The sequence below is a fragment of the Pavona decussata genome, unplaced genomic scaffold (genome assembly GCF_977016875.1).
Source record: "Pavona decussata unplaced genomic scaffold, jaPavDecu1.1 SCAFFOLD_38, whole genome shotgun sequence".
Classification (NCBI taxonomy): domain Eukaryota; kingdom Metazoa; phylum Cnidaria; class Anthozoa; order Scleractinia; family Agariciidae; genus Pavona; species Pavona decussata.
The window spans coordinates 1,642,501-1,670,000 of NW_028145460.1; the positions used below are offsets into that span (position 1 = coordinate 1,642,501).

A 27,500-nucleotide genomic window follows, 5' to 3' on the forward strand; every position below is an offset into this window, starting at 1 on the left:
GGTTTGTGAATTTTTGTGAGGGTATAAAACACTGGGCTTCGAGGCGGATTTGGTGTTAGGTTAAACCATTTAACCGTCATTTCGTCTATGCACCCTGCTTGATGAAGGGCATTAATGAGGTGTTTAACTCTCTGGGATGCGTCTCTAACCATTGGTTCGTCTAGTGGCTGACAGTTATTTCTATCATCCAATTGTTTCTGTCCGTCATTGATTTTGTTTTCTCCGTTCATAACGACGGTTGTTCTGCCTTTATCTGCTTTTTTGAGAATAATTTCTTTGTTGTTAACGTTAATAAGCTCCTTGAGAGCTCTTCGCTGCACAGACCTCAAACACCTCAACCAGGCTTTGGCTCTATAAAAAATTACATTATTACAAAAATTCACCCCCCATTTCAAAATCCTGGATCCGCGCCTGAAATTTAACTTGACTCGAACTTGACTCGTGACTCGAACTTGACTCGGGCTCGAACTTGACTCGTGGTACGATCAAACTCGAGCCTAGTCCGTCTTGTCACCGATTCCCGGAAAGATTGCGGTTATTCACTCTTCCAGTTTCTTGCAATGGATCTTCTCGAGATTTTCTTGAATCTCAGGTGGGATTTTGGACAACGAAGGTATAACCCGAAGGTGGAATTTGGAGGAATAACATCGCATAGCACAGTGCTCGATAGAGGTCAATTTCTATCACATTTTAGCGCGGACACTTCCCTGATTTATATCAATTATCAGTTCACTCAATCTCTTGGTTCACTTTAATATTTTATCTTGAGCATGTGCTAAAAGGCTAAGATCAGAGCCTGCATGTTAGAGACTGGATGACTAACCACGAACTGAAATCGTCTTTGCATAAACGCTGCACGGAAAGACATGGTTTTTATCTAGTAGTGTATATAAAGACCTATCACCATGAATAAACAGATTTTAAACTGTGTTACCTTGAGAACACGAGTCTTACCTGCCGTCTTGCGAAAAATATTCCTTGATCGTTGTTGCTCCTCAGCTGCACTTAAATGAATGATGCAACGGAGCCTTTACAGCAAGTTTTAATGTCGTGTAGTTGTTCGTGGAAAAACCGGAAAATAAACAGCGCTTAAGCTACGCATTCATTTATAATCATCAGTCATATGACACAGGATTGAACGATTTCTGGGAAAAAACCCTCCCACGTGAATTTTAGAGCTTCCGGGCCCAATCAAATCAACACATGGCGTGCGAAAAATATTCAAATTCATTAACTGCAGGCAAGTGCGGCCTTTTAATCTCGACTTCTAAGGAATGTTTTACCCTCGTATGTGATTTTTAGCCAAAACATTATTTTGTAGACTTGATATTTTTTGGTAAAGTTCGTTGTGTGACAAGTGAAAAATCTTTCGTGTCACGCCGGGGATTCCCCAAGCTCGCTCTGTATGACGAGTTAAATTGGAATAAACCGTCGCTAATAACCTAAGAATAAATTAAAGATATCACCACAAAATCACGAGTTCGTCTAGGAAAAAAAGTGCTTTCTTGTTCAGGAGAGTTTGTCAATCCCTGACTGTCAAGGGCAGGAGCAACATGGTGGCAAATCAGATCAAAGTAAAAGCCAAAAAAACTACATTTGACTGTAAAATTTTTGTAACTTTCTCCACTCAAAACCTACCTTACGATTCCAAAGAAGCAACAGGTTAAATTTCGAGACCGTAACCTTTATATTGAAATTGTTTTTAAGCGTGTTCACCCCATATAAACCCCGGCCCCTACTCCTTCCCCCCCTCCCCCCCCCCCCACCAATCCCTCTTCACGGTTTAATATATTGTTCCGATTTCCTGGTTTCCTCAATACAAGTTCTTCAGATTGCAAGGTAGGAAAGTATAATGCAAGTAGAGTGGGCAGTAATTTTAATTTGAAATCTTACCATTTTAATCCTACCAATAGCCTCATTAATCCTATTAGGTTGCGGTGAACTGGACCAAAAAATGTCCGACGACCCACAACGTAACCCCGAAAAAGTCAGGAGCGAATTAGCCTTGGAGTGTACAACTACGGAGTGTGTTCCGTGGCAAGGTTATTATATCCCTGCGTGTGCTGTCGCCACGTTTCGACACGTTGTCGCGTTCCCTTTGCTAAATCTATGGAATCAAGTCACGGGTCAAACGTCAGGAATGAACCGTCGCTAACAACCTAAGAATAAATTAAAGATATCACCGCAAAATCACCAGTTCATCTAGGAAAAAAGGGCTTTGTTGTTCAGGATCGTGCGTCAAATTTCTGCAAAGACAGCAAAACAGTTCCGTTTTCTCTTAAAAGTCGTACCCTGTGTCATAAAGTTCCATTGTGACGTCAGACATTCAATTTACTTTTTTCCGCGGAAAATGCCAGCTGTCTCTTTCATGTGGAAAGCAAAAGTCTCACTATGAGCAATCAGGTAGTAGTATCGATATCTGCGTTAACAGTTTTCTTTTAGCTATCAGATTACACCCTGAAGATAAACGAGAAGGTACGATTTGTTTATCGCTGTTTTTTTAATTTAATTTTTTTTTTAGAAATCTTTAATCACTCTCGAAAAAGTTCATCCCAGAATCTAAGAGAAGCTTGTTTTCATATCTATAGGTTTTTACTGTTCTCAGCCAATGATGCTGTTTGTCATCATTAATAAACAAAACAATAAGGACAAACATGATCGACTCGTAATGGTAAGAATTTCAGGACCGATTAAGTTTGAAAAGCTTGCACTTGCAATGTGCACCCTAACTTGAAATTTGAAATCGAAAAAACAGAAACAACACCGAATGGCCTGTCGCTGTCGTTGCTGGACTTCAAAGTCACCATATCACAGGATGGCAACAGCTCTTTTGAATTCTACAAAAAGCCAGCCAAGAAACCACTAGTTGTCCGGTGAGGGTAAAAGGAGGAATGAGTTTGCGGAATGGAATGTGGAATGACGTGCGGAATGGCATAATTATGCAAAATACGAGTTGCGGAATGACGTAATTATGCGAGATACGATTTATGCATAATGACTCACAGAAATACATTAAACTGAAAAAAGCGCGCCTTTTTTTGGGCGCCAATTTGCAAATACAGCCTTTTTGTAACCATTTCAACCGAAGAATGCATCACAAAAACCCAAACAATGGTATCTTCGAATTCAAACTTTTTTCCTTCGATTCTCATCGCATAGCCGTTGATGCAACATAGCAGCTCGTGGACTTTTATCGTTCGCGAGTGAACACAAGATTTGTAATACATTTGCATTAAAGAGGCTTGTTTATTTACGTAACCTGGTTTCCATTCCGCACGAGTCGTCCACCATTACGGGAGATGTATACAACTCAATCGAAGGTTGGTTAAACTTGACATGTTTCAAGCTTTCACAGCGCCTCGCAGGAAAAAGACGTGAGTAAAGAACCGCCTCTGTTTATTTTTGAAACGATTTATGTCACTTGTCGAGGGTTTATCTGGTTATGACGAATGTGTTGTGGTTCGGTCATGCTCATTTCCGTTGTTTTACGTTTTATATTAATCAATTTTTCATACACAGCCAAACACTGACACACACACGCAAAAAATAAATAAATAAATGAAAACGAAAATAAAAATTTAACCGCAATCTATACCGCAGAACTCTTTCCCCGTATTTTGACGTGTAGATTTCGGTTTTTTATTTTCGAAGGAAGGATCTTGATGTAACAAATTTTCAACTCCAACATTTTATAAGAAACTATATCTAAGCAATTCGGGAAAGATTTCCGCACAGCCCCATACATTATTTATCCATGTACAACTGTCACACTAACCCAGTTCCAAAAACGACGAGCGTGAAAACAGAGTGTGTGCCAAATGTATAGATAATTATGCATGGGGCTGGGCAGATATCTTGACGCAACTCGTACTAAAAATACTGTAAGAGACTAATGTCACTTGAAGCCTCGGTAATTCATACCATACCGTAATTCCTATCTACTTTCTTTTCTTTTTCTTTTTTTTATTTTATTTTAAAGAATCGATATAAGCTTGTATTGTACTGGTTATCCCATACCATGAAATCCCGGTTTTAAGTCCCCCTCCCCTGCTAATAAATCGCCTCGATTTTTGGGCCATCTATTTGTAAACGAAAATTTCATTCCGTGATAAACCCCTACCACTCTTCCACTTATAGGCCCATCTTTGATCTTTATATAAAGACGTAACACCCCTTCCCCCCTTGCCCCTAAGAAAGCCGGTGACATTTCCTTTTTACGTATCCCCACCTGTAACCGGAATTTTACGGTATTATGGTCTGTGCCTCATTACAAGAGCCTGTTAAGTTTTCCTAGACTCAACCTATTGTTGACTTTTTTGGTTTTCCTTGTTTTATCTGATTGGTGAGTATCACAGGTCTCGCAGAGGTAAACCCATAAATGGTTGGATTACTCAGTAGCTCAACAACAGTATAAACTCAAGTAGCTCTACAAACATGTAATGTAACCACACTTACACCCCAGGGGAAGGGGGGGACTCTTACATAAAACTGAAGGGACAAGCCGTCAAAAATGTTGAACAGAATGTTCTGAATTGTAGCAGACTCTCTTGGCATAGGTGTGGCCCCAATGTAGTTTCCTTAAGGGTTACCAAAACAAAATATTGAAATAATCAAGCAGTTTCCTCATTGCACAGAACAAAAAAGCTTTCCTTTGAGGTTTTGAAAGCAGAGATTCAGATTTCCACCGCAATGGTACAAAACTGCACATTTTCAACCCCTGTCAGGGACAAGCATTTTTACATCGCCCTAAAATTGACCTCCCATTTCCCCTTGGGGTGTAGAGCAATAATAACTAACTGTTCACATGGAGTTAACGTTTGGCAACAACAACAACAACAACAAGCAAGAGAGGATCAAAAGTATGAATTCTCCATACATGTACCGATACATACCCAGCTGTTCACTATTTATGACTTTTTTTAGGTCAACCATACAACCAGAGTTTTTTTTGTTTTTTGTTTACGTACACATAATTTTTTTAAAAATTAATTTTTATGATTCTTGATGACTGACCTAAAAATAAACCAAGGGGAATCGTCATCATTCCAATAAGTCATGTATGACCATTAGAGGATTAAGCCCACACATATACTTGATCCTCTCTTATGACAACCAAAACTATATCCACCATAACTTTAGCTGGTAATTCTAGTTGTCATACCAGTTTCCATGTCCACATATATAACGCTTGTAATATGAAAACTCTACAAACAGTATCTTCATTTAACATAAAGTTTGAAGATACTTAAGCATAATATAAACAAGGCTGTTTTCACGCCAAAAAATGAGTTGTTCATTACATAATTAGTTATGTAATGTAATTTGAAAACAACTCAACAAACTTATCGTTTTCAAAGTGATGTTGTAATGTTCTTGCTTACAGTTTGTAAAATGTCAAAAAAAAAAAAAAGATTTAATGTGGAACCTTGCCAGTATACAACAAAGATGCATTATCATTTAATTAGGCCAAAATTTAAAAGCAAATTCTAAAAACTGATCAATTTTAGTTTTTATTTGTCTGAGACAGTTCAAGTATCAGACAAAATGATCAGTAAAAGAAGAAGAAAAAAAAAGCCGAAAAACCAGTATATAATACTAACATATTCTTTAAGGCTTTGCCCCACTATAAGCTAGCATAATGTTGAAACACCTACTTAGATATCCACTACAAAGATCAGAATAAACAATGTTTGGGGTAACATGTTTTATACTTTGAAAATAAAATACAATGTGACTGGATTGTTCAGCCATTGTGATGGATGATAGTTGTTATAGTGGTGAAGAAGCTTTCTCCATCTTAGGCCTAGGGCAAACGTCGAATCTTAGTCGAACTTAATTCGTCGAACCTATTAATTTTGAAATAGGCGCATGAATGGTGCGACGTTTGCCGCAATGAAGTTCGACTCAAATTAATTGGTTCGACTACAGCATAAGTTCGACTTGCCAAGTCGGATAATGCGACAGTGGTTCGGCGTTACAGCAAACGCCGTTCTAAACACGCGCTGAACTCAATTCATAAATCATGCAAATTACAAAATAATTGATTCAAATGTGATGGACTGCGCAAAAGTCACAAAAATACCGACTCCCCCATCTGCCAAACGCTATTTCCCCCCCTGACGAGCATGCGCTGTACAAAGACAATTTCGCGACCAGAAATGGCGAGCTATCGAAAGTCATTGCTGACATCGCACAGCGTGATGGAAATGTGTTTTTCGTGTTTCATGAACACTAAATATAAATGATTGAAATGCGAATTGCCTATTTGCAATAAATGCTCAGTGTTTGAGTAGTTTTTTTTTCTATTTTTAACAATTAATTGCCAAAGAAAAGCCCGATGAGCACTGTATTTCGGCATTTCGCTAGCAAGTCCTAGCAATAACTAGCCGCACATCGAGTGAATAGGGACCTTACGAATGCAAGACGGTGACGCCAACGCAAACGTCATTTGAAAGTATAACTTTATTTCATTTGTGCTACTTCGCGATTATTTTAACTCATTCAACTTGTATACACAAACGACAAACTAGCCAGGAACCAAATTGGTAGGAGTACCGTTCAAGTAAAGGAAGAGAATGAAAAATTCACTCCCGTGGGTTCACGTTCTCAACAAAACCTTGAATTTGGTCATTTCACGTTGTTGTTTTGCAGAGGACAACAAAGAAATGTACCAAAATTTAAAACGCACGTGCAGAGCGATTGTTTTTGCTCATTAAGCTTTTTGTGTTGTGGCGTTGTCGTCGCCGTCGCCGTGGTGTTTTCGTAAGGTCCCTAATAGCACGGGGACACGTGCTTATTCCCGTGTTTCACGAAGTGCAACTTGAGAATTAGGGTCTACGCAGGTTCGACGTTTGCTACCACACTGGAATTAAGTCGACTCTTTGTCGAACCTATTTTTAATAAATTCGACGCGACTTAGATTCGACGTTTGCCCTAGGCCTTAGGAATATTTTGGGATGTTATCAGTATGATTTATTTGCAAGTTCTTCTAACTGTAAAGTATACACGCTAAAGGTGATTCCATGACTGATAAGTCAGAGGGACATGCACTATTCATGGTTAAAAATGGGCATGGGTGTTATTTCAACACGTTGCAACAGTTATTGCAGTTCCCCTCCCCCTACCCCTCTCTTCTCCAAAGTGGACTGAATTTCATGTTTCCTCTCTAAAACCGAGATTTTATGGTATGGGATAACCAGTACAATACAAGCTTATATCGATTCTTTAAAATAAAATAAAAAAAAGAAAGAAAAGAAAGTAGTCTTCAAGTGACATTAGTCTCTTACAGTATTTTTAGTACGAGTTGCGTCAAGATATCTGCCCAGCCCCATGCATAATTATCTATACATTTGGCACACACTCTGTTTTCACGCTCGTCGTTTTTGGAACTGGGTTAGTGTGACAGTTGTACATGGATAAATAATGTATGGGGCTGTGCGGAAATCTTTCCCGAATTGCTTAGATATAGTTTCTTATAAAATGTTGGAGTTGAAAATTTGTTACATCAAGATCCTTCCTTCGAAAATAAAAAACCGAAATCTACACGTCAAAATACGGGGAAAGAGTTCTGCGGTATAGATTGCGGTTAAATTTTTATTTTCGTTTTCATTTATTTATTTATTTTTTGCGTGTGTGTGTCAGTGTTTGGCTGTGTATGAAAAATTGATTAATATAAAACGTAAAACAACGGAAATGAGCATGACCGAACCACAACACATTCGTCATAACCAGATAAACCCTCGACAAGTGACATAAATCGTTTCAAAAATAAACAGAGGCGGTTCTTTACTCACGTCTTTTTCCTGCGAGGCGCTGTGAAAGCTTGAAACATGTCAAGTTTAACCAACCTTCGATTGAGTTGTATACATCTCCCGTAATGGTGGACGACTCGTGTGGAATGGAAACCAGGTTACGTAAATAAACAAGCCTCTTTAATGCAAATGTATTACAAATCTTGTGTTCACTCGCGAACGATAAAAGTCCACGAGCTGCTATGTTGCATCAACGGCTATGCGATGAGAATCGAAGGAAAAAAGTTTGAATTCGAAGATACCATTGTTTGGGTTTTTGGGATGCATTCTTCGGTTGAAATGGTTACAAAAAGGCTGTATTTGCAAATTGGCGCCCAAAAAAAGGCGCGCTTTTTTCAGTTTAATGTATTTCTGTGAGTCATTATGCATAAATCGTATCTCGCATAATTATGTCATTCCGCAACTCGTATTTTGCATAATTATGCCATTCCGCACGTCATTCCACATTCCATTCCGCAAACTCATTCCTCCTTTTACCCTCACCGCTATTTGTCCACTATCAGTCAGCCATGCCAACCAAATCCAAACTCAACTTCATTCGCAACGAGAGAAAACGCATTGAAGACAGATGCTCCTCAAATACATCTACAAAACAACACCTGGGCGCATTCGATGACATCCTTCGCCTTAACGGTTACCCAGAGAAAAGTATAGAGCAGACAAAATGCCCACAAAATCTTCAAGGAAACTCTCAGCCTACCGGCACGGAGTGGTCGTACCTTAAGATCCCTTACATTTCTGAACGACTCAATCACAAGATCACTAACATTTTTAGAAAGGAAAACATCCTAGTACGCGTTGCCCACAAGTCCTACACGCTCAGACAAGCCCTATCCCACACCTCCACGGAGCGCAAATGCACCAGAGACAAATGCCCCATCGCTAACACCGGATTGTGTTTACGAAGAAATGCAGTGTACCAGCTCACGTGCAACAGCTGCGATCAACAATACATTGGTAGCACAACACGCTTCATCCATGACCGCGTAAGAGAACATATCAATAACGATAACTCCTCCGTTAAAAAACACATCTCTTCCTGCCAGAACAACGACCATAAAGGCATAAACATCAAAATTATTATGAGCGAAAACGATCCCGCTAATCTACGCCTCTACGAAGCATTTTACATCAGAAAATACAAGCCCACACTCAATTTCCGCGAGGAATGTACTGAATTCGCGGAACTGCTATTTTAATATTTAATTTTAGAGACTACAATCCATCATTAGAACCTTGTATAACGCTCACAGTTTCTTTCTATAGCTTTCACACATACGTCACATTTTTTACACATTTCACCCTTCACCCTACACTCTCTTTGCACATATATATAGCGCGCGCGGAATATTTTCTCATCCCTGATGATGCCGTTGATCGGCGAAAGCTTGGATTTTAGTTTTTACTTTTAAACAGCAGTTAAAGGCCTCAATTGAACAGTTTTTTATATATTTTTAAAAGCTTTGTTTACTTTTTTTTCTGAAAATCAAACAGCTTCCTGTTGCCATGGTAGTTTCAACGGGTATTCCGCGCGCGTTTTATATGAAAGCTGTTTTAGCGCGCTTAGGTGGGCAAATCGTAATGTAGCTGAGATTTGGGTTCGAAGTGCATTTACCTCCTAAAAACTGAAATGAAATCATCACTTAAAAAACTAGTTGCTGTATATGTTATCAGTATTGAGTGCCGAGATTTTTTTTCAGTGTGCTGTCAAATTTGATCAAGTTGTGGTATGCGGATTATGGAGGGTTCCAAATATTGGGACGTTTGCGAAGGAACTATAGGATAAAAAAAATCAATATGCTTAAGGAAAGGAGCATCGTTTGTTTTGCCTTTTTCAGAAATATCACTATCCCCAATTTTTCTTTAACTTATTTTTGCCTCGGTGAAGAATTTGATCTGGCTACCGGCCTGCATTACAAAGCAAAACTAACAGCTGTTTCTATTAGCCAGGATACTCTATATCGGTAAATAAAAATAAGATATTTTGGGAATGAGAGGACTTTGAGGGCAATTGTTTTTGCATTCTTTACAATGAATCACTTGTATGTAAAGTTACCAAAAATATTTACTAAAAGATTATCAGTTTAACACCTGTACAGATTATTATAGCAACTGTTTGACAGCAAACGCACTTGCTACTGTCTTCGCTAAAATATGCCATCGAAAAATACTGTTATTTCTCTGCATGTAAAAGAAACGCTTGTTAAAAGCTCTTACCCTTGTTCAAGCTGTTTTAAAATGTTCATTAAAACAAAAGCACCAACCCGCTTTCGAGAGAGAGAGAGAGAGCTAAGTTTTAAATAATTGTCTTCGACTATGATAGACGTTTGGCGATCAGGGGCACTCACCCGGGGGAGGGGGACTCCCATATGAAACAGACGGGGATGCTCGTCGTCTCGCTTAGGGGTGTAAATTTTGGATTTTGGTCTCGCTTAGGGTGTTCCGGGCAAAGCGCCAATATTTTAAGCCGCCAAGGTCTCGTTTAGGGTTCCGCGAAGAAACACAGAATTACGCGAAGAGAAACAGAAGTCAAATTTTCTTTTTTACTTGTTTTGTTTACCGCATTAGGGTTCAAAATTTGCTTAAGCCACGCCTAGATTGGTCTCCTTTAGGGGTCATAAAAAGCTTGAGCCACGCCCAGATGGTCTCCTTTAGGGGTTAAATTCATAATTTCCGACGAGCATCCTGGTCTGTTCCATATGGGAGTCCCCCCCCCCCCCCCCCGGGGGCACCAAACAGTTTCCGTGGATATCTGTTCGAATGGCCTCAATCGCATACGAAAGTCGGATTTTGTTATGAAGAAAATCTCGATGTATTAAGTTTTCTTCGTCAAAATGTTAGCTCAAAAATTCGCTCGACTGCAAACTTGTTCCTTTCCTTTTAGAAGTGACAAATATGTCATTAAAAATGCGAAAAAATGTCAACTAGAATTTTCGTAAAAAAACCAACAACACCGAGACCACCTCGCGAGGTGGTCTCGGCACCCCTAAAATTTCGGGCACCAGTGCCGTATTATTTTTGGGCACGCTATGTTTACCCGCTTAAAATCAGGAGTGCCGTGCCAAAAAGTTTGCGACACCGTACCGAAATTTTGGCCGTGCCGATCTTTTTGCTCGTGTAAATGGGGTTTCAAACTCAATGCTTATAAATGCTTACTCCTTAAATATGTCAGGATTGCCTCCGTTCTTAATTGGAATCTAAGATAAGATAAGAAAAGTTCTTTTTACAGATGGCCTATGCACATAATTTGGTTTTCGATAGGGCACTGCATAAAATGATTAAAAAAATGACAAAAAATTAAAAATATAAAAAACTATTAAAAATGGAGGAACTAAGAAATGTCACACTAAGAAAAAACTTATTGAGATTTAAAATTTTTAAGTAATGAAATTTTAAAAACATCAAAAGGTAAAACATCTCATGTCTTCTGGAAGGAAATTCCAGTCTGTCTATGCACTATTAAAGGATCTGGGTAGTCCCCAGTTCGTATTTGAAGAGATCGCCCTGAGATCACTCTCTGAAGAGATCGCCCTGACAACGAAAACTGCAACGAAGAGTACGCAAGCCAAACTCGCTATGTGGTACAACTGTTAAAAGTCAATGCCTTTCAGCCCAAGTGATTCCACTTCCAACTGGTTGACTGCCCAAGTTACTCACGTCCTGATTCAAGAGAATTTTCTGTTTTGTCGGACACACCTGCAAGACACCTGCAACTGATAAACAATCATCGGATTTTAGGATTAGTGTTGTAATCTGATATCTCAAACAATTACCGGCTCTGGCGCATAGAGAATTAAAGGTGTCATGTCAGGTTGGGTTCTTAAAGACTTTGTTGAATTTGTTCAAAGTACGTCAACGTATCTACCACTACTTCGGTAACTTCGATCGCAACCTCCTTCGTTTACTCCGCTACTTCTATAACCTTTGAACTGTGATTAAATCGTTTATAATTCCACCATTATGTCATTTCACCTGATTAGGTCAAGAGAACGCGCAAAATTTAAGACAGTTATTCACTCTTGTGTCCTGGTTTGACCAGTTTACAACAGAGCGAATACGGGCAAAGACATTTCACTGGCTTTTCTGATTACGTCATTCGCACTCGCCGAGACTCATGGACAGATACATAATGCCGGGTGTATTTCAACACTCTTTCCACAAAACAAAAGCCAAAATAACAAAAAATTTTTGTGGTGGAATAATAAATCCCTTATTCGATGGTTTTACATATAATACCCGCGGACATTTTATATCTAAAACAATCGAATAAGGTATATTTAATCATTCTATCAAGTGGAGTTCGCATTGTCTATTGCCACGTGCCGTGCTACCCCTGTATTTGTTGAAGATCTTTTAATAAGCGTAACCTCTCATAGATCTCAGTAACTACACTGAATCAGTAGTATTTGGTTATTTTACTCCCAAAAGCAGAATGAACGGAAACCGTTTATTAAGCAGTATAACCGGAATTCTGTTTTTGATAAAAGTTTAGGGTTGCATTTGATTGACCGTATTCCGGTATAAGAATAAGCAAAACAGCTGTTAGATTTCTCTTTTCGGGTGAATTTTCCTAGACGTTTCTGCAAACGTTCGTTAATATATAATACTTTAAAGGCCATTTCTTGTCCCAGCAACCCCTAAAACCTCTTATAAGTGATTTCTTGTAATCATTGTATGTATTCCTATTTCGAAATAGGGTCGATAGAACGCAACAATAGTTTACACAGAAAGGTAGAATTGTTGCTCATCTTATTAAGATGTTCACAAAACACGGAAAAAGAATAACAATGACAGTGAACAACGAACCTTTAGATCTTCTGTCACCGAACCCTAAGTGTTTCCAAGAGAATGGAAGAGCTTTCTTGAATAATTCATCAAGTTCAGGACCCGAAATAATACAACTCATTGATAAAACTAACCTACTTTCCGAAATCAAACGTCACGTTATCCCCAATCAGCACGAAAGGCGCCCAGTTCCCCAAGTCTGCATAGCCGTTACTTCTCATCCACTTCATGGCCTGGTGGAGAGACTCACTGGCACTTTCCCCACGAACAAGGTGTTTGTAGAAACGACTCATTAACTGCTCTGTTGCTTTGTCTGGTATGGCCCACAGGGCCACTAACACTGAGCGTGCGCCAGCTCCCAAGAACGCCCGAGCGATTCCAACAACTCCCTCAGCTCTAACTTGTCCTTGTGCACTGTGACAACAGCTGAGTACTACAAGTTTAGCACGCAGTTGAACTTGTGAAATGTCATCCATTGTCAAAAGGTAGTCTTTCTCGCATGGAGTCGCGTTAGTGGCGCGTTGAGGGGCAAGAGCAATTTCTCCTCTCTCGGCATGACCATGAGCAGCAAAATGAATCAGACTTACAGAGGGTATCCTCTCAAGAACTGCTTGTTTAGTTGCTCGCTCCTCTAACAAAGGCTCAGCTCCGAGTAGTTCTGCTATCATCTCCGCTTCCTTTCTTGCAGAGGGCAAGCGACAAGGATTCTCAAGGTGTCCATTGTAAAGTACGTCCCCAACGTCCGGATCGCCCACTATCAGTGCTCCGGTCTGACTGTGAAAATCTGCTGGACTGTCTTGAATGAGCCCGAGAGTCGATAAAGAAGGAACAATGCGGATCCTGCTTGTCTGTGACAGGTATTTCCCACTTTCATCCTTTAATGCTGAGAATGGAACTTTGTATAAGGCGCGATCAGGAACAATTACGATTTCAGGTTCATTAAGAAAGTCAGCCACAGGTGCGATGATCATTTGGTAACACTCGGCTAGGGTTGGAACGGGTTTAAGGTTTTCCTCTTCCTCGGTCTCTACCAGGCGAAAAGCTGCCGAGCTTCCTTCCTCCGATGTTTCATGTGTTGAGTCGCCGGCTTTTGAAACAAAAAAAAGCGATCGATCCTCGTAGTGCTCTTGATCATGACGGGGGACATTAAACTTCCTGAAGGTTTTCTCACTGAAAATTTCCTGAACATCTCTTTCCAGTCCCTTTTTAACAAAACATTCGTTGACGTTTACTTTACGGAAAAGTGTTGGTTTGTTTCCTTTAAGGACCCACAAAAACATATAACAACCAAAATACGAAATGTACAGACCGTTAGAATCAATCTCTTTACTCACGATCCTTTTAATATCAGGCAACGACAGCGGATTGACTGAAATTTGTTGTTGAGCAGAATGGTGACCCGAGATTAAATCTGCCAGAGCTCTGCCCCGTCCAAGCTCCAGAACACAAAGAGCTTCTTTCGCATTTCCCACAAGAATATGCATTGCGCTAAGTAATTGATAGGAAGGACTGTGCTTGTCTAACAGGGATATCTTAAATTGGTCATGGCGTCCAAGAAAACGTCGCATTTTCTCACACTTGTTAATGCTTCCCAGGAGATTCGAAAACACATCATCAGGATTTCCTTCTAACATGGCATCGCATGCAAGGTCAAGGTGCGATTTTGCCTCTCCCGCTAAATAATGAATCTCTCTGCTCAAGGAAAGTGCTTTTTCGTGATACTCTTTAGCCTCAGCATATTTACCACAGGAACGAAAAAACGATCCTAAGTTTCTAAAGCTTACTGCCTTTCCTTCTTTGTCACCAATTTCTTTTGTGATCACAAGGGCGCTCTTATGGTATGTTTCAGCCTTTTCATATTCACCGAGAGATTCATACACTTTTCCCAGGTTCCCATAGCACATGGCTTCTCCTTTTTTGTCACCAATTTCTTTACTGACTTCAAGTGCGTTTTCCTGGTATTTTTTGGTCTTTACATATTCACCGAGAGATTCATACACAGTTCCTAGGTTTCCATAACACATGGCCTCTCCTTTTTTGTCACCAATTTCTTTTCTGATCACAAGTGCGTTTTCCTGGTATGTTTTGGCCTTTTCATATTCACCGAGAGATTGATAAATAGTTCCCAGGTTCCCATAACACATGGCTTCTCCTTTTTTGTCACCAATTTCTTTTCTGATCAGAAGTGCGTTTTCCTGGTATGTTTTGGCCTTTACATATTCACCGAGAGAGTCATACACAGTCCCCAGGTTCCCATAACACGTAGCTTCTCCTTTTTTGTCACCAATTTCTTTTCTGATCACAAGTGCTTTTTCCTGGTATGTTTTAGCCTTTACATATTCACCGAGAGATTCATACACAGTTCCCAGGTTCCCATAACACATGGCTTCTCCTTTTTTGTCACCAATTTCTTTTCTGATCACAAGTGCGTTTTCCTGGTATGTTTTGGCCTTTTCATATTCACCAAGAGATTCATACACAGTTCCCAGGTTCCCATAACAAGCGGCTTCTCCTTCTTTGTCACCAATTTCTTTTCTAATCACAAGTGCGTTTTCCTGGTATGTTTTGGCCTTTCCATATTCACCGAGAGATTGATAAATAGTTCCCAGGTTCCCATAACACACGGCTTCTCTTTCCTTGTCACCAATTTCTTTCGTGATTACAAGTGCGTTCTTGTGGTATGTTTTGGCCTTTCCATATTCACCGAGAAAGTGATACACTGTTCCCAGATTCCCATAACACGCGGCTTTTCCTTGTTTGTCACCAATTTCTTCTTGGATCTTAAGTGCTTTTTCCTGGTATGTTTTGGCCTTTCCATATTCACCGAGAGATTGATACACAGTTCCCAGGTTCCCATAACAAGTTGCTTCTCCTTCTTTGTCACCAATTTCTTTTATAATATCAAGCGCGTTCTTGTAGTAGGCTTCGGCGTCGACATATTCACCGAGAATGTAATGCACAGTTCCCAGATTCGTATAACACGAGAATTGCCCTTGCCTTTCGTCTATTTTTATCATAATGGTGAGTGCTTTCTTATATAGCGTTTTTGATTCTTTATATTTTCTTTGATGGTTGTATAAGTCTGCCAGTTTATAGGTCACCTGGCCTACTTGGGTTGTTTCGCCACATCCGCGCAGAAAATGCAAAAGTTTCTTACCACATTTTATCGCAGTTGTGTGATCGTTAAGAAGGCAGCATGTTTCAAATAATGATACGTATATAAATCTGTATGTTGATTTAACAAGTTCCTTTTCTTTTGTTAGGGATTTGTTGTTTAGCACAATCAGACATTCCTTGCACAACCTAATAGCTTGTAGAACTCGACTTGTGTTGCGAAGAAATGTGGCAACAAATGTACCAACAAAGATGGTCGTTATCATTTCCTCTGTGCTGTCCATAACGGTGTTAACTATAAACAACAGAAAGAAAACAAAAGCACAGTAGTCTGGAACTGTTTATTATGCTAGCAAACCAGTGTTGATCGGACATCGTGTTTTCAGAAAGCGGCCAGTAACTGGTGAGGAAGTCAGCTTTAGATTCCATAAAATATTAAATGTATTTTACAACAGGGGCACTCAACGAGAACATCTTTAAGAAGCCAAATACTTGCAATGTTGTCTGCGTTTCCAGATCGTTCTGTGTCCTTCTAATCAGTATTTAATAAATATGAAGACATATGTGTGTAAGCTTATACCGATTATTATTCAAAACATTGTGACACTGCCCAAATACGGTCATGGTGAACTCATTATCCGTCGCCCGCAAGGGATATCCTGCGATATGCGTAGTTTGTGTGCGTCGGGAGAAAAATGGCAGAGCGTTCTCAAAAAGTAAAGACCTTGAAAGAACACCAAACTATTAATAACGCTGTCTTATACTGAACGCAAAGAAGACAGTTAAGTTTGCTGTCAAGAATTGTAATGGTTAGTGCAAAAACTTTTACTGCTTACCTTTCTGGTTATGAGCTGACAACAAAAACGTTTGATATATTTTCCCCTATACTTTTGAATTATCCCGTATTCTAGGGCTCAGAAATTACAAACAGTGCATGTATTTCCTTAGATGGGTTCTCGCAACCGTTGAACAGAGATTTCGACTCGTTTTGAAGAGATGAGAAAACCACCTGAGAAAATCCTAGCTCGCACTGAAGTGCCTCGAGAATTTCAGCTTTCTGGCAGACAAAACGATAGACGGAGTACAGAGTAGTTATTCTCAGAAGCATCAGAGCCGCTTGAAAAACCGTTTAGTTTCATAAAAGGTCCAGAGTTTTTGCAAGAAACAGGACACTAGTTCCGTTTGTCAAAAAAACTGAGGAAAGATCGTGAAATTGCTTGCGTAGTAAACAAAGAAACACTCTCCTGTTGCAAAGCTTTTCCAGTCTGTTCAACTCGTCTCGGCTTACACAACAAATCCGTCGCAGCTTCAAAATACTTTTTGGTTTTAGCTTTTGGGGATAGAAATTTGTGGAAAATTTTTCTGGAGCGATTGGCGCACTAGACGAGTACTCAATTTTTTAATTTGATGCCAAACACACTCGATTTTATTTAACTTGAAGAAAGCTGCCGCTTTCATTCATGCCGGGAATGAGAATGCGGTAGGGTCTGTCGGATTATGCCAGCATAATTTTCAGCATAATACAGTCAAACCTGTATATAACGGCCCTGTATATAGCGGTCACCCTGTGTATAACGGTCACTGAACAACTTCCCAAAAATCGTCCCCTATATTTACCGTTAAGTTGACCTGCATAAAGCGGTCACCTGTATATAACGGACGCGGTCACCCTTTTGACTTCCTAAATCCCCAATTTCATTATCTTTTACCTGTATATAACGGTCACGTAATTGGGTTACGATTAACGAATAATGACAAGCTTTAATCATCAGCTCGTTAAATAGCAGCCACCAAGGCAGGAGTCTCACAAAAATACAAATATTAGCACCTAGACACAACTACTAATACATGTCATCGCCTACGTCTGACTCATACTTGCGGCAGATAACATTAAAGTTCCGTCGCTTTCAAACAATAGTTATTGCAACTGTAACAACACAACCCTAACGCACTGTTTTCACTTTCGTCATCCCTGATTATATAAACACTGTACTGTACTTATCAAGTTGACAGCAGCGGCTTTACACTCAGCGCTCGGCATCAAATTTCTCTTCTATCAGCTTTCGATGCAACCACTCACAGGAGAAATTGTCACCCTCAAAAATGTATTCACACGGAACCTCGAGACCAAAGCCACCTCCTCTGTTAACTCGCTTCCCCTTTATGACCACTTTCCCACAGTTGGTGTGCCTCTTCAAAAACCTTGTTAACCAAGTAGCCATTAACTTAGGTACGTGGCCTATGACCTCGAATTCTTTGTTCAAGATATTTGGATGAAGGTCGACGGCTCGTTCTGTCTTGACCTGGTCAGGTTTTGGTCTCACAACGGCTACTGCATTCACGTCCTTCTCATTTTTCGGCTCACGCATAAGCTTATACATATCTTCTAGAATTGGTTCCCAGTCAGCCTGGTATTCATGGTATCCCCTGATGAACGAATTCACTTTTATAGTATTCATTGACATTTTACCCGACGAAAGCAAACAGACAGAACTTACATGAAAAGCACCGTAGCGTGAAATGGACCGAACCTTGTTATCACTACCACGCCTACTTTTGTTACACGTTTGCGTCGCACTCCTTTTCCCACGTGGTGTTAAAGCATTTCCGTTGGTTTTTAACCCTTTTTTCTTTCTCAATAACAGAAAAACCTCCTGGGAAAAAAACTGTCATGGAGTCTCCTGTCCTTTCGATAATTATTATTATTATTATTATTATTATCATTATTATTATTCGGATTTTACATCTTCCGTCTAAAGTCTACATCAGGAGCATTCCACAATCCAATTCTTAGGAATTTGAAGTATTTCGTTGTCTGTATTGTAAACGCAATGCATACACCACTCGGCGCCGCTCTTAAGAGAGCTGTACGGCGACATCTGTCATTCATTGATTTTGTACTGTAGTTTATCACCACACTTTCGACCGATCTCTTATTACCATGTTTTACTGTACTGTGTGAGGTCTTCGTAATGTGAGGCTAAAGCACAGAAAGATGTCTTCGTTAAAGCCTTGTAAGACCTGCAAAGCCGAAACAAAGTACGTCTGTTTAATTTGTCAAGGTCCTATCTGCAACAGATTAGAGTGCTCTGTGTTTCTTCCCGAAGAGACTGTCAACTGGAAAGCTGGGATCAGTGTTTCTGCGTGTTTACCATGCAAAGAAGAAAATACACATCAAAATGACACCCCAAAGCAAACTGATACAAGCAAGATTGTTCCTAACACCACACAGAGCAGCAGAACGAAATCTCAGCCACCTAAAACTACTAAAACAGCCTCTGCTAAAGCTTCTACTGATGGTGCCAAACCTGTCAAGGAATCGAAATCAAGAAATACCCTAAGCCTGCAACAGAGAGTGGAATTGATAAACTATGCAAAGAATAATCCAAACGCAGGTTATCGTAAAGTTGCAGACAAATTCGGCATAGGGAGGACACAAGCCTCGAAAATTCTTCGTACCAAGCAGGAGATTCTGTCCCAGTATGAGACAAGCATGAAGCCTGGTCATCAAAAGAGGGTCCGCCCAGCAAAATACTCTAATGTAAATGACGCATTGTGGGAGTGGTACAGCCTCTGCAGACAGTCAAACATTCCCGTGTCTGGCACGATGCTACAAGAAGAAGCTCGTCTTATTGCAGAAAAGATGGAAATAAAAGGTTTTTCTGCGTCAAATGGATGGCTACAGTCCTTTAACAAGCAGCATAACCTCCAGAAAATGAACACTGCAGGCGAAGATGGTGATGTAAACGAAGAAGTACTTGAAAGCTGGAACGAGCGGGCCAGGGAGATCACAAGAGAGTACAAACCGGAAGATGTGTGGAATATGGATGAGACCGGATGCCTTTGGAAAGGTCTGCCTGACACCAGCATGAACGAAAAGGGGACGCAGTGCAGAGGAGGAAAGCAAGCTAAGCAGCGTAACACCTGGGCATTTTTTGTGAATGCAGCTGGTGAGAAAGAGGATCCGATCGTAATTGGGCGATACGCGAAGCCGAGATGTTTTGCTTCTTCACGAATAATAAGCGTCCGTATGGTTGCTGGTACTATTCCAACAACAAGGCTTGGATGACAACTGAAGTTATGAAAGAAGTGCTGGAGAAACTAAACGCAAAATTAAAGAGAAAAGGGCGAAAGATCCTGCTTCTGATGGATAATGCTCCCTGACACCCTCATAACCTGGCTGACACTTTTTCTAACATTGCCATCAAGTTTCTCCCTAAGAACACAACTTCAATGACGCAGCCTCTTGATGCTGGTATTATTGCCAACTGGAAAGTTAAATACAAGAAAAAACTTCTCCGCTATGTGTGCTCCAGAGTAGATGGAAAAAAGAATGCTAGTGAAATCGTCAAATCAGTTAATGTCTCCATGGCAATTGAGTGGGGGAAGCAGGCGTGGGATGAAGTGTCCTCGGACCTGATTGTCAAGTGCTTTAAGAAAACGAAGCCTTACCCCGAGGAAATAGACGACGACGATGATCCATTTGAAGGCGAGGATGAATTGCCTTCCCTGCAACAGTTGGTACACGAGATCGACACCACGTGTGATGCCCTAACATTCATTTCGTCAGAAGACCAGATTGATGTATGCCAGGGATATATCGATAACACAAAACCCAACTGGAGGGAGGAGGTCCGGAACGATCTCTTTAATGACGAAGATGATGAAATTGAAGCTAGTCCCCGACAGAAGCAAAAGAGAGGCAGCGATGCAGCAGAAGTTGACCATGATGAATATTACGACCCGGAACTCAAGGAACCAGATGTCAAGACAGTAGCACAGGCAGTCGGGCTTGCAGAGCAGTTGAAAGACTTTGCTCAGTACTACGGACATGAAGAACTTTCTTTCACACTGAGTAAAGTCAATGACATGCTAAATGAAATCAAGCTTCGAGCTCCGAAACATCAGAAAACAATAACTGATTTTTTTTCTTCTTGAATGTTAAAAGCTTTTCCTACAAGGAAACTTAAATGAAAGTATACTGCATCTCCCTTAAAGTACACCACGGACACTTCATGGGCATTTTTGTCTTATTTATTGCGTTCCTGTTTAAAATTGTTGTCAATGAATGTAAATTGAGTGATTTTCATTGGTTTCCAGTAGACTCTTACTGCACCTCGCTAAAAGTACGCCACAGACATTTTATAGGCCTTTTTTATCGTGATTATTCCGTTGCTGTTACTCGTAATTGCTAATAAAATGTAACTTGAGTGATTATTTGCACATAAAAATGCTATTTATTGACTTCCGGGGGAGTTTAAAGGAAACCTGTGTACAGCGGTCACCCTGTATATAACGGTCACTTGGCCATATCCCAAGGGTGACCGTTATATACAGGTTTGACTGTAGCTATATTTTTTGTCACTTTTAATGTTGGTCAACAAAAAAGTGGACCTCCGCAGCCTGTGGGGGGTGCGGGAACTGTTGGCCGGATGAAGCACATAACCTTTTTACGCAGATATTTTTCTTGAATTCATCAAACGTGCTAGTTAAGCTGATTTATTTGACTTTTTTATAATTTAGTTTGACGTATTTTCAGTTTTCATATATATTTATATATTTTTTCATTAATTTATTTCGTTCTATTGATTTCGTCTATTTTCTGTTCCAGAATGTTCCGAAATGCTCCGGAATGTTCCATGTCCCTGGTTTTATACACGGCCAAAATAAACGAGCGCTGCGACCTGTTGTCGCAAAGAATAAATATATTCTTGCTCCATATGGGGATCAGTGAAAGAAAGGCCGAAACTGAAGAATAAGCGTGAGCGAGAAACTGAGGGACTTCCCCTACTAAACAGACATAAAAGTTATGCAAAATAAAAATCGAGAATCTGCCATATCCCAGGTGTAAAATAACTTAAAATAAAAGAAATTATATGTCCTTGTCACCCAGTCCGGCACAGTTATCAAATTTGATAACCGGGACCAAAACAAACTATTAGCCAATCAAACCGCAAGTTACAGTTCACGTGGCATGTTATCATAGCAACCATCTTCTTTCAATATGGTGGCCATTTCAATATGAAAACATTTTGATGGGGCTCTAATTCAACATTCGATTTCGGTCGCACAGTAAATTGTACACAAGGAAAGGTTTAGAATAGGAATTTTGCCCTGACATTAGGAAAATACGGAACAATCTTTGTAGATAGTACAAAGCTCATTTTGATTTGTATCGATAGCGCGGGCGATAGCGTCGCAGTGGTGGACCGAGGAAACCTCGAGCGGCTTTGGTTGAAGCACACAATTCCTGAGCGATAGCCGATCAAAATGAAATACCAATCCCACAAAAATAACTTCCATCAAAGATGCTTGTTTATTGCATAAACATTAACATGATTTGAACTTCTTGTTGCCTTGCTCCTCTCCTTCTTGTCCTTCGTCAATCTGTATGAATGAAGAAATTTTGCGTTATAACTAACTTTTGTGACTTCAAATAAATTTTGTTTCTTTCTTGTACCAGGGATTTCAAAAGTGCAGGAGGCGATGATTCGATTGAGCAGCAACGTGTGTAGAGTCGCTTCGATCTGTCCTAGATAATTGAAGCGACGTACTGCAATAGAAGTAAAATAAAAAATAAAATAGAAGTGCAACGGCCAAGTCCCGTTCAAATTGTTCTCGAAAGGGCGTATTGAGGTTGTTTGCTGTGGCTCAAAGCTCGAACTGTTATGAGTCTAGCATTACACGGGCTTAAAAAACGAAGCATAAATTTGTAAAGGATTGGGAAAATCGTAAAATCGTACTGTGAAGGCATACCTCAACATCCGGCATGTCACCTTCATCACCGAGCTCTGAAATCAATCTCTGTGGTTACTGTCGGCTGGCTGGTTATTAATCTAACGACGAGAACAGAAATAAAATATATCACAGTCATGTAAATGTAAGCTTAAATGTACCACCTAGAAAAATACGAATAATTTCCGTTCGTACGGTATCCAGTCATATTAGTAACGATACTGAACAGGACAAAGACATGTAATTGCCAAGGAGGCATTTCCGGAACAAAGCGTTCGATAATTTTTGACTGAGTTGTTTATCAAAATCGTTCCTGGATAACTTAATTTTGAAACCTACCCTTCCTCACTAGACTTTCCCGCAGTCCATGAGCTCCTTTTTCTCTCTATTAAGAAAGTATTGTACGCGGCCTTAGTGGCCTATTCCCGGCCTATTTGCTTACCAGCAACATCTCTCAACGTACACGCTTTCTTGGCGCTCTTGGACATCAAGACAACGTTCGACAATTCCTCCGGTATTTCTTCCACCGAGGGCAACTCGCATTGTCAGTTAAGAAGGATCCCTGTTTCCAAAGGTTAAGTAGCTATTTTCTCTCGGTGGAAATCCGTAATGCTGCCTTCATTTCCAGTCATCCTAGAAGCACAAGTAATTAACAATGGCGGTCAGTAGCGGAATCACACCGCAAATCAAAATATCATAGTGCCCTCTCACAATTCTTCATGCCCTCCGATAAATAAGTGTTGAATCGAAAGATATATTAATGAAGATCACGACATTTTTTCTTCGTGTACCACAAAAATTCACAACTACCTTAAAATTGATGGCAAAGACAATAAACATACCTGAAAGGGACTATCATTTCGTACCACCTCTTCAAATCGCAAGGGAAGATCTCGCATAATTCTTTCCCGATGGTCGTCATTTTTGCAGGGCCTTGAAGTTTATTGTTCTATCGACGTTTTCGCCTGGAATTCTGGGTATGGAACGCGAACACAATCGAAAAATCATCGAAACAATTGAACGCTCTCCGAAAACTCACCGAGCTCTGAGCTGGCGCCATGTTGTGACGTCACGCGGTTATCAAATTTGATAACTGTGCCGGACTGTCACCCTTTTGCTTATCCTGTACATTTTTATCACCATTAGCCTCGCTACACAAAGGTTGATAATTCTATTGCTTTCTCTCCTTGAGATTTCCCAAAATGTTCTGACAAATGAAGTGAAGTTCCGTACCGTCTGTTTCTACGGATCTAATTCGTCGTGGTTTGATGAATCCCACAAATTTCCTCTCATGGAATTTAGTTAAAGTTACATTTTTAATTTAGTATCTTATTCCTCGATGAATCGACTAGCTACGGTTGGCTTTACGAAAATGCTAGCCAAGGTTTTCGTAATTTTTAACGACGTGTTTGCCCCTTCGAAAACGAAAGAAATTAGTTTTACAGTATAAAGAAATTTTGAGCTGATACCCTTGCCCAAGAAAATCCGGATTTCTGAGGTGATTTACGCCTTCCGAACAGATTTTCACCGAAATGAACCTTTGGGTCGGCCCCTGATCCTGTTAACGGACTTAATTCGTGAAGGGATCACTGGACATATCGAAATCACACAAGCAAACAGCCCTTCACAGTGAAAACAAATGAAACATTTTGACACGACTATGTTGCTATTTGTTGTCAGTGGAATGAATGTTATGGTTCCATCATGGGCGGCACCCAACACGGTTCATGTCGGTGGATATCTGTTCTGATGGCTTTGCTTGCCTCACAAATTCGGATACAAAATGTAAGGTTTTCTTCGGTAACTGATGTCAGCTGAAAATTTCGTTACACTGGAAAATTAACTGATGTCGTTTTCGAAGGGGGCTAATGTGCTATTTAAAGTGCCAAAAAAAGCCAGCTAGCATTTTCGTAAAACCAACAACTGCTAATATTTTCTGACAAAATAATATTCTTACCTAAAACTTTCTGCAAGTTAAAATTTCAGCTGAAGCATCCAAACAGATTCATCTGTAATTATCATATCTTAAACAAATGTCTTTCAAAGAGAACAAAACGACCTGGGAACACAGGGGACAAGATTTAAAGTATTTTTCCTCAAATGTTCTCGCTGGGTGACCCCGTTCTATATTTGACTGGCATAAATACAACAAACTTTTAAAACATCTTAAACTTACCACGACGCCACTTACAGTCACAAATCGTCGTAGTGCGTAATCATCGGAATACACACGGTACGTAATGGAGAGAAAAAGGTCGTTTTGTTAATAGCACTGAGAACTCGAAAACAAAAGACATCATAAACTCGGAAAAATACGCAATGTTCGAAAATAATGATGACGTAAATCTCTAAAACGAAACACCTAAGGCTCGATAACGATGCATCCAAAAACTCGAATTCAAAAAGGTCAACGCTAGAAAACGATGCAAATAAAACTGAAAACCTGAAGCTTGCACTTGAAACTTGAAAACGAACACCCAGGAGCGAAGACTCGTAAACTGCACCTAATTGCAAGACAATTTAAGTTTGCGTATTGATCTCCTGATTTATGTTTAGACTATTCACACACAAAACAGCTCAGCACACGACTACAGTACTGTGGCGACTATTGAACTGGATGCAAATGCAAACAACAGGGAACTACAAGAAACTAACAACATAAGCTGATAATTCAATTTTTTAAATCTATTTCTTTCTCTCTTTTTTCGGGTGCCCTGTGGTTGCGAAGGCTCGTAATTCAGTCAAGTGAACATCACCAGGTTTGTGTTTGAAGGCTCGCGCGCGCTTATCAAAACAATAAAAATGAAAACTAAATTTATTTTCGGATTCTACATTTTATTAGCTTTAAAATGATAAATAATTGTCCGTGGGTCTATTAAAAATAAAGCGCGCACGAAGGATTTCCCGGAAGGTACCTCGATTCCTTAACAGTAACCTTAAATTAACCCGCCGTGCCAGAGCGAAGGCGAAGAATTTAAGAAGTGATACTTGAATATTGGTGGGTGGTAACAATAACCTCACACGTGACCTTATCAAAAAACATTTCTTTACCATCCTCCGTAAAACAATTATTACTCGGGAACTTAAAGTTATGTCACATTAGACAACTTTTAACGGCGAGTTTTAACGCAACATATATAGAGTGCGAACAACTTTTAACACAGCATTTCGTTGCGACAACGCATTGCAAAGTTTTGAAGAAAGGCCACAAAAACTTGCAATGTGTTACCGCAACACAACTGCTTCGTTAAAAGTTGTCCTCGCGCTGCTACACGATAACAACTTATAAGGAAACGATGCTGCGTTAAAAATCGTTCGAGGTAACATCACTTTTAAGCGGAGACGAAGGCAACATCAACGAAACCGTCAAATGAAAGTATACCTTCATTATATTTGTGCTACTTAGCGATCATTTCAACTCGTTCAACTTGTACAAAAAGGGCGAATTACTAAGGAACTAATTGGTAGGAGTGGTGCTCACGTTTAGAAAGAGAATTGAAAATTCACCGTCGCGGGCTCTCGTTCTCCTCAAAACCTTGAATTTGGTCATTTCACGTTGCTGGTTTGCACAGGACTGCATGTGCAGAGCGATTGTCTTGCGCCGAGGATCGTCCTTGCCGTCGGTACTAAAGCAAAATTTAAAACGCGCTCGTGCTCTGGGAACGAGACTGAGGTCGACGCAAGGTTGCTACGCGCAATTTTCCCGCGCGTTTTTCCCGCCCTAACTCAGGAAAGTACTGCTCAGGACACTGCTCAGTAGCTTTCTTTGGAATGGCCATACATGTAAATAACAACTGCATTACAATGATCGAGGTTTTACTCTGCGAGTGGAAGGATTGGGCACTGATAACATTTTCTACACATATTGTAGCACACGCATCGTGTATAACCATAAAGTGCTATGTGAAGCATGGAGCCAAGTCACAAATCATTCATTAAATTCCATTCTTGCTTCTTTTCTTTATAAAACACAAGTAAGATCCCCTTGGAGAAGCCGCCTTGCCTGACGATGGTCGATAAAGTCGACAGTGGAGTGGTATTCGTAGCTGATTATTAATGGCGCGGGGAAAGAATGAACAGACCGGCTGATAAACATGGTAAAGTTTACCGTTGTGGGGCATTTGTGGTTTATTACATTTGTGAAGGAGAGAAAGGTGCGCCGCACCCGAATCACTAGCCTGCGAGCCTGCGTAGCAAGCCTTTCCGTGTGGTTTTGTGTTCTTCGCTTTTTTACTGCGGGGATATTGGGACGAGAGCGAAAGAAACGGACTGAGGGGGGAGGGGAGAGGACATTTCTTTCTCCTCTCCTCTCACCCTTCCTCCGTTTTTTCGGCGCGTTCAAACAGCGAATAAAAAGAACCGAACTAAACCCCACTGAAAACGCTTACTACGTAGGCTACAAAATCACAGCTCGCGCTAACTTATTTTTCAACAGCTTATCAGCGTTAAAAGCTGGCAGTCATTTTGCCTTTCACCACACCATAAAACGCCACCACACCATAAAACAACACGCCAGCCTTTACAACACGATCAGTGCAGTTAAGTCTTACAATCGGAATCCCTAAACAACAACAACAGCCCGAACCGGGGAGAGCCCTTTTGAATGTGAATAGTGTGGGAAAAAATTAGCCATGTAAGACTTCCAGATAAACATAAGACAACGCAATTGAGTCACAGTGAAGAGAAACCTTGTGCATGCCATCAGTGCTCAGGCAGGAGATAAAAACAACACCAAAGTTTTCACAGTGGAGAAAAACCCTTTAAATCAGTATGGAAAATGCTGTAGTTGAGGGCAACAGACAGATGCTGGCCTATGTTTGGGCTGGAAGGGTTCATGTAATAGTAATATATACTTTCTTATATGGTGCATTTCCACAGCTCAATGCGCTTAAGAGCAATTCTCCAGGAAAGTGAAGCAAAGTTGGAAATGAAAATTTTTAACCCCCCTTCATTTTTTGTGTGGAGGTAGGTTACCTGGAGGGATGAACAAAAACAGCCATATTTGGATCGGCAGGTGCGTCGTTGCCATGAAAATCGCACTTGATCACGTCGGCC

At 40.3% G+C, this 27,500-nt stretch overlaps 2 protein-coding genes and 1 long non-coding RNA gene across 6 annotated transcripts in view; 1 reads left to right on the forward strand and 2 right to left on the reverse strand.

Moving 5' to 3' along the window:
- LOC146483532 (uncharacterized) overlaps positions 1-1,114 on the reverse strand; it is an 18,630-nt gene extending 17,516 nt beyond the window's left edge. The window contains exon 1 of one of the 3 annotated variants that reach the window (XM_085105657.1): positions 955-1,114. The gene's annotated coding sequence lies outside the window, so the exon portion shown is untranslated. Of the gene's footprint in view, positions 1-926 lie in introns of all 3 variants that reach the window. The other 2 variants (XM_085105659.1, XM_085105660.1) reach the window with 2 other exon arrangements.
- A 1,235-nt stretch (positions 1,115-2,349) lies between these two features.
- On the forward strand, positions 2,350-21,595 carry LOC146483533 (uncharacterized). Its single transcript, XR_014863792.1, has 3 exons — positions 2,350-2,475; positions 13,285-13,453; positions 21,322-21,595. It is a non-coding gene; the product is annotated as an uncharacterized LOC146483533 (long non-coding RNA).
- LOC146483534 (uncharacterized) lies at positions 10,543-24,697 on the reverse strand. Of its 2 annotated transcripts, XM_085105647.1 has the most exons (3): positions 24,622-24,697; positions 12,731-16,005; positions 10,543-11,524 (listed from the first exon to the last, which is right to left on the reverse strand). In XM_085105647.1, the coding sequence occupies exon 2, from the start codon at positions 15,992-15,994 to the stop codon at positions 12,731-12,733; it is 3,264 nt and encodes a 1,087-aa protein (XP_084961773.1). In that variant the 5' UTR covers positions 15,995-16,005; positions 24,622-24,697; the 3' UTR covers positions 10,543-11,524. The 2 variants fall into 2 exon arrangements, with proteins under 2 accessions (XP_084961773.1, XP_084961772.1); XM_085105646.1 differs by lacking the exon at positions 24,622-24,697 and having other exon boundaries at positions 12,731-16,157.
- Positions 24,698-27,500: the final 2,803 nt, after the last annotated feature.

Excerpts from the sequence above, each read along its gene's own strand:
- LOC146483534 (XM_085105647.1), bottom strand. The coding sequence starts at position 15,994 with ATGGACAGCACAGAGGAAATGATAACGACCATCTTTGTTGGTACATTT.